Source organism: Pinus tabuliformis, chromosome 3_1 (assembly GCF_031772625.1).
Source record: "Pinus tabuliformis cultivar Carrire ecotype Pingquan chromosome 3_1, CPIR1, whole genome shotgun sequence".
In the NCBI taxonomy this organism is placed as follows: domain Eukaryota; kingdom Viridiplantae; phylum Streptophyta; class Pinopsida; order Pinales; family Pinaceae; genus Pinus; species Pinus tabuliformis.
In genome coordinates, this window is record NC_142301.1 from 943,787,533 (window position 1) to 943,795,773 (window position 8,241).

The 8,241-nt window shown below is 33.9% G+C and overlaps 1 protein-coding gene across 1 annotated transcript; it reads left to right on the forward strand.

Annotated features, from left to right (window-relative positions):
* The first annotated feature begins 953 nt into the window (after window positions 1–953).
* Window positions 954–2,344, forward strand: LOC149190891 (aspartyl protease AED3-like). Its single transcript, XM_089413460.1, has one exon. It carries the CDS (start codon window positions 986–988, stop codon window positions 2,342–2,344), a length of 1,359 nt encoding a protein of 452 aa, XP_089269586.1. The 5' UTR covers window positions 954–985.
* Window positions 2,345–8,241: the final 5,897 nt, after the last annotated feature.

Below are 8,241 nucleotides of genomic sequence, written 5' to 3' on the forward strand. Positions count from 1 at the left end.
ATGTAATACAAGCAAACATGTACTACAAGTGTCCATTAACATGTAATACAAGGGGAGGAAGTAGTAGAATTGTTGTAAAGTAATGTATCCATCGATGGAAAATCTGGTATTACGCTAAAAAAACTTTGGACATTAATAAGTTATTATAATATACAAAAATTACATACAATATATTATTGGACCTAGACTTTGGATAAATATAAATGGTCACAATATTTCACAGTGGGAACCAAACTTGCAATAAGAACCAAACTTGCAATAAGAGGTCGATTTCCTTTATGCCTGAAACTTTCGGTAAAATTTATATGAATAAAACAATGGCTACTATAAAACCTTGGTTAAACAATAATAAAGCCAAAAAAAACCCGTCTAAGGACTCAATTAATTTAATTGCTACTGGTCAACTATCTACGGATCCCAATAGTCCCGCTGAAGGCAGGGACTAATAAGATGGATTAGATGTGATGGAAAATATATTTGCATTAATGATAGTAATCTGAGATGTCCATGTAGTCCAGCTTTTCCCCGCATTTTCTTGTCTCTGAGTCATGTCGTCCCATTTTTTTGTAGAATTGTTCCGTTCATGAGTGACGTTTTCTAATTTTCGCGAGATTTTTCTCGTGGATGACTCGTACCGCCCTGAAATCTCTACCGATTTTCACGGCGATGACTCGGGGTTTAAATTAACCAGCGAACCTCCTACTTTCCAAAACGTATTAGATAAGATTCTTGCCTTTTATTTGGCGCATATAATTGAATTGTAAAAAACGCATCAGCCTAATAAAAAGTTATAAAATACACGTTAATGTAAGCTTCAGAGATTACAGAAAGGCCGTTTGAAAGTCAAGTAAGTCAAGATGATACAGAAGTGCCGACGTATGCATTAAGGCAGGGCATTCACTATAAAACGTCCCGGGGGATGGATCTCTTCAAATACAAGAGAGGAGGTGGATCTTCTGGGTGTTCCTCTAATTTATAGAACACCATGATGAAGATGAAGATTATAGCGATTGCCTCTTCTCTTATTTTGCTGCTTGCAATCGAGTTTATGTGTGGAGCAGCTGAGATCGCTCCTGCACTGAACTGTCGAAGTAGCAACAAAATTTTGAATAGAAAAGTGGGAAATAAGAGTCATAGTGTTAGCTTTCCCCTTATCCATATGCATTCAGAGTGTTCGCCGTTCCGTCCTCCTAACAGGACGTGGGAAAGCTTGATGTCTGAAAAAATTAGAGCCGATGCCAATCGTCTGAAACGGACTTCTCGTTTGTCCAGTGAGGAGGCGAGCGCCAATGTACCCGTTAGGTCGGGATCGGGAGAGTACATGATACAAGTGGATTTTGGCACGCCCAAGCAAAGCATGTATACACTCATAGATACCGGTAGTGATGTTGCTTTGATTCCATGCCAACAGTGCCAAACCTGCCAGTCGACTGCTCCAACTTACGACCCCGCAGCATCGTCGTCATATGAAGCTGTTGCCTGCAATACTCAGTCATGTCAGCAAATTTCTGGTAGCAATTGCGGGGAAAATTTGAACTGTCAATTCGAATTTTCGTGTGGATATAACACTGAAGAGGTCGCTTTACTTGCTACGGATGCTATCATCCTTGGCTATCAATATATTCCCTATTTCTCATTCGGTTGTGCAGATTCGCTAGGTGGCTATACGTCGACGCAACCGGGATTGATGGGATTGGGGGGCGGATCACTTTCTTTGTTGAATCATCCGTCCACTAGCGAATTATTTGGCGGAATGTTTTCTTACTGTCTTCCCAGCTCATCTGCATCTTCCGGATCCTTTGTGCTTGGGAAGGAAGCTGCCTTGAACACTCCTGGTTTGAAATTCACCACATTGATAAAAGATCCCTCAAACCCGACGTTCTATTTTGTGAACTTGATGGGAATCAGCGTTGGCGATGCAAGGATCTCAGTGCCGGACACAAATATTGGTAGTGGTGAAGGAACGATCCTCCACTCGGGAACAGCGATCACGTATCTCGTTGATTCTGTTTATACGGCTCTCACAGACGCTTTTCAGGGGCAGCTCCCTAACTTGCAGCCGATACCCATTAACGAATTGGATACTTGCTATGACTTCTCTTCTTCTTCGTCTTCAGTCGACATCCCCACCATAACACTGCACTTGGATAATAATGTCGACCTTCTTTTGCCGAATGAAAATGTTCTGTTGAAAGTCGAATCGGGGCTCTCTTGCTTGGCCTTCTCTCGCACCGATTCTCGTTCCATCATAGGAAATGTTCAACAGCGGAATTGGCGTGTCGTTTTTGATATTCCCAATTCTCAAGTCGGATTTGCTCGGGAGCAATGTGCAGCACCTGCTTGATTATACGCCCATTTCCTTTCTTCTACAAAAATTCCTCATCCATCCATTTCCTTATATTATGTTTCACCCCTAACGTTTACTTATACGTGCTTTCTCACCGCTGTTTTTGAAAAATATTTTCTGCCGTCGTATGCAGCGGCAGCTCTTTTGCGGTTTGCTGCTTATACTACTTTTCTATTTTCGTCCTCAAATGAGTTGAATGTATCTAGTTTTACTAAAAATTAATGTTATTAATAAGTATTTGTGTCGATATTATATTCAATGCTGTTACCCTTAATTTACACACTGAGAATGAATGGTAACTCTTTATCCCTTGAAGAAAAGTCATGTAAGTGTTTTTAAATAGTGACTGATAACTCAACTATGTGTGCCCTTTTCGGTAATGAATAATGTTTTACCAAGTGATATTTTCAAATAGGATTTAAATTCCAGAAGTAATAGGAACACAAATATATTTATCATAATTATATTAATTATTGATATACTCTGTATGGTTTATTTTATTGGGATGTATAATAATACATATTTTATAAATGAAAATGAATTGAAAACGAATTTTTTTTGTTTAGTAAGTATGCATCATCATACTTAATAATTTTCAAAAAATTATATCTTCATATAAAAGAAAATAAATATTAGATCTAATACTTTTGTGATCCATAATGTGGATATTAGTTTTTGGGATCACATCGTTAAAATTTGGTTGATATTTTGAATCAATTAATATGGTTCATCTTCAAGACAAGAATGAACCACATTAATTGGTTAATGTGGTTTATCCTCAGAATTAGGATGAACCACATTAATTGGTTCAAAACTTCGACCAAATTTTAACAATGTGATTAATCCAAAAATAAATAATTAAAATAAATGCTTATCTTATCAAATATAAAGCACTTCTATAAAATAAAATAATAGCTTGAACCTAATAAATAAATTGAAGTTAATTTGATAAATATTAGTTAATTTTCTATTTATTGATTATCATAAATAGATAAGCTAATGGTAATACTGACATTTGACTAGCGACGTAGTTGATTTTAGAAAATAGACAGATGGAAAGCACGATGAAACCGTCCTGCTTACTCTACTTCTTGACGATGGGTTTTTATTGTTTTCGTTTCTGAAATTTTCTTTTTGAAAGCTGGAGACCTGGCCTTCATCTGTTTTTGAAAACGGGTTCGCCGAAGGGGTTACTAATCGACTCCCGGGAGGATGAACAGAGGTACCTTAGCCTTATCACATAGAAGGCTGCTTCTACGCCGCAGGCGGCGTAAACATCGCTAATCCCAGCTGGCCCATGGAAATGCCCGTGGAATTTTTTTTCTCCTTCTTCCTCTCTCTTCAAAAATACCTCAACGCGGGTCCTTTTCACCATTCTCTCCTCTGTTGGGTCTCTGCAAAATCGAATGAAAGTGAATGCTCTTTCTGACAGACATGGATTCAGAACCAGCCTTCTATCTTTGTGGGTTTCAGATGACTCAGGTTGTACGGAGTTTTGAAAAACAGAGTGGAAAATGATAAAAATTGTGCGTTATGTATTATAATTGCAACTATGTGCTCCTATGTTAGCTCCATTAAAAAATGTGAATCGCATCCCAGAATAATTTATTAATTATAAATATAATTAATTATTATTATTATTTATTATTATTTAACTATTATCAATTTAAGCGTCTATATTTTTAGGATATAATATTATTTATGAGGTTTATAGTATTAATTTTAGTGTTTAATATAAATTACTTAGGTTTATAATTATATGGTTTAATATTAATCTTTTTTGTTTAAAATATAAATCTCTTGGTTTTATAATATTTATCGTAGGGTTTATATATCTTGGGTTTATAATATCAATCCTTTGGGTCTATTTAGCTAAGGGTTGATACTCTTGGGGTTTAATATTATTCTTAAGGTTTATAATATTAATCATAGGGTTTAATATAAATATCTTAGGTTTATAATCATGATCAAACATGGATAAATGTGATCCAGTGTCACATTGTGACAAAGATTGTTTCAATATGAAAATCAAATAGATTTCTTTTAATAATAATAATTAATAAAATAATATTATTTAATTATTTAATGAACTATTTAATGAATTATTAAACAAATTATTAATTAATGATTAGTTGATAATTAATTTATTATTAATATTTATTAATTATTTATGAATTAATTAATTATTGTTAATTTATAATATTATTAAATTAAATTAATAATAACAATAATTTAATTAGTAATATTATTTTAAAATAATAATATTAATTAATAATAGTATTAATATTGATTTATGATAATAATCATATGTATATGTTTTTGGTGTATATCAATCACATTTACTAATATAGTTATGCATGTGATGTATCCCTTGGGCTTATTTCAACCACATTTATTAATGTGGCTGTGCTCATCATTCAGGAACAAACCACCACTTTTAGCGATTACTAATACACGTGGGAGACCAACTCAACCATTGACATGAAATCTGTGACGAGCAATGATTTTTAACATGTAGAAAAATAAATAATTAGCCGAAGTTCGGTTTCCTATTTCGACCTCAAGTGGATGAGGTTGCGTTGAATTTTAAATGGATCCTTCAGCTAATATTCTTTGTCTGAATATCACATCGAAAACTGTGATTTCGAGGAGGGTGCGTACTGCGTTACATTGTGAAAATGAATCAATTCGATCGTGCCTGGGAATGTGTTCGATGGAATTGAATTGATCCATAGCCCCTGCGTCACTTCACCTTTGTCAATAAGGCTCCACCTTCTCTGGACATTCCTTGTGAAAGTAGGGGCGAAGCCTTGTAAGTTGCTAAATTCGATACGAGATCCCCAATCGTGAAAATTATGTGATTAGATAATGTCGAGCTTGTGTCCATGACTCAATCACTGAAAGAAAACCATAAACAAAGGCTATTACAATGCAAATCATGTTTTTCAATAGTGCTTCACTTTTTGTTGTCGTTTGTTGTGAAAGTGGGGGGTGAGGCCTTGCAAGTTGCATAATTCAATATGAAATCCCCAATCATGAAAATCACGTTTTTCAATAGCGTCGCTCATTATTTGGCCATTTTCTGTAAAAGAAGGGGACATTGCGCAATTCGATACGAGAGAGAGCCTTTCTCAAAGATATTTTTCCACCACAATTTAATGCATGACAGTAATGGAAGAAGCTCTTCGTGACAATTCCCTTAATTAGTTTATCAATATCATTGTGCAAAGTAGAAAAAAAATTGTGACTTGTTGATGAAACATAGTTTGTCCATGATTTTCAATTTCTTCAGTGCTTTGTGAACATTTTAATATGTTGTATTTGATATAATATTCTTTTGTAGGGTCAATCCCAAGAATTTATACTTCAAACGATATATGCATTCACTCTCTTCTTATGTGGATGACCTCCTATCCATTTTAGATCATCTTGAAGCTCACAAGATAATTTACTTAGGTAATTCAGTTTCTACTATGGTGGGTTGCCTTTCCTCCATTAAAATCCAATAATTTTTTGAAAGATTAACTTACAATGTGGCTCACCAAGGTAACAGATTATAAGTACAATAATTTAAGCTTTAATCCCCATAGATATTCCTCTTTTCTCTCTGTATTCAACTTATGCACAGGTTTGATATTGCTGTTTCTTCAAGTATTTAAACTATGGATCTTACGAAGGAGGAATTCAATATGTAGACATCGATGGAATTTTCAGTGCAGTGAAATTCGAAATATTCAGCACGGGTTTCACAATTTGTTCCTCTATTAGTTGGCGTGGATGAGCCCTCTCTGGTAAAGGAATTCAGTATAAAAATAATGAATATGATGCCTAAATTCGCACTCATGGTTGCAAAAATCATCTTGCAGAGTGATGTGAGAAACCTATTATGAAATGTGAACACCCTATGTAGTATCATCCATACTAAAAAGGACATAGCGGTTTTATTGAACATGCCATATTACAGGTAGTGCAACCTTGGAGGAGAGAAGAATTCAATGCACATACCTGACACAGATGAGCATCATCTGCACCTAACTTCACCCGGTATGTTCGCAAAGTTGTTTGTAGAACTCCTTACAGGGTCCTGAATATATAGATTTAATTAATGATGAAAGTGGTTAATTTTGAGTGACTTATCTATTCTGTGAGTTATCTATTGTATTTCTCATTTAATAAGGTACAAGCAGCCCATCGTCAAGTTCAAAGAGAGACATCTTTGTATTATTTATCTTTTTGCAGTTATGACTTTCTATATTGATGTTAACAACATATTTTATGTATGTTTGGCCAGTTCTTTTTCATGGTGTTCCTTCAACTCTAGCCCTTTCCCTATGTTTGTTATCATATCATCTATCTCATCTTCTAATATACATAAATGATATGTGTGGGAGAGTTGGCTGCAAGAAATAGAGAAGCAATATTCCATGTGATGTAGGATTATAAGCAATATCTTTCATTATTTTGTAGGTTATTATTTATACAAATTTATTATTTCTTAGCCGGTTAGTTTGGGCATAAAATATATTTTCTTTGTTTTCTTGTCTCTCATTTGAGTTTCCTCTTCCAAGTCACTCGTAGGTTTTAGTCAAAAGATTTATCTCTCATTTTTTTATTTGTTTAACAGATTTTCCTATGGGAGTTCACGTCACAATGTTCGTGGATACCAATTTAAAGTATGAACCCTACAAATGTTGGTGGTTGACCTACTTGTTGGTGGTTGACCTACTTATTGCAGTGTGAAAGGAATGCAACACTCCAATTTACGCTTATCCTCAATCCTTTAGATCTCCCCATTCTTTTTTCCTAGTAATAGAGACATTTGTATATCCTTCACTTTATTTATATATTATTCCAATGCAATTATACATTCTATGAAATAATAGGTATACAGATTGACTCACATGAGATTTGATTTCCCCCATGAAATTTTGTTATCGCATTGCATTCATGTATGAGGGGATTAATGTACATAAAGCTATCACATACCTTAGGTTTGGAGCTCTGTTTGGGCCACTACTGAACAAGTTTTGTCATTATATCTTCTTGAGATGTATGTGTCTTTTTGTTTCACAGTGAACCCATGTCGATCACATGGATATCACTTGGATATTTTTATTCAAAGCGGTCTAGATTATTATATGTTCTTGAGCACATTGGAGGCTACTATGGCTGCATGAAACCTTTCTAAGGTTCTTATCATTGAAGTTTATTTTCCAACTTAGTTTCCATAAAGCGTCAAATCCATTAGATGACCGGTTGGAATTATCATGTCCCTTTTTTGGTTGTTAGATTGGTAAGATATGAGTTGATGTTGGCTAGTTAGTTTCCTCATAAAAAGGTTGGGGTGCTCCTTGTTTTCCATATGTGAAATGGTGTCTATGTTTAATGATTTTTTTTTAGCATATTGACATTAAATAATTAATACACCAAAATTTTCAAAAAGATGGGATATTTCATAATTCAGAAATTCCAAAGTGTATGAAAAAATTAATTACTTTGGAATTGTTTACAATTATAACTCGATTTTCTTTCGAGCAGAGCATTTAAGGGTTTATTTCTTATAATTCTTTATTTAAAATATCAAGAGGTAGAGAATCAATATTCAAAGCCCATATAAAAGACATGATATTCTCCATAATCCATAACCTTTAACATATCTTAATGGTATTAATTACTCAAGGATTGTCCTTAATTCTAACTCTGTTTTATTTTGAGAGAGGAATTTAAGTGTTTATTTCTTATAGTTTTTAATGTAAAATATAAAAGATAATATAATAAATATTCACAAGGAAAGAAAGTATACATTTAATAATAAAACAATAATATATTTTTAAGGGTAACAATTAATCAAACATTAAATTGGTGTATGGAATTATTTTGTATTGTGATAATTG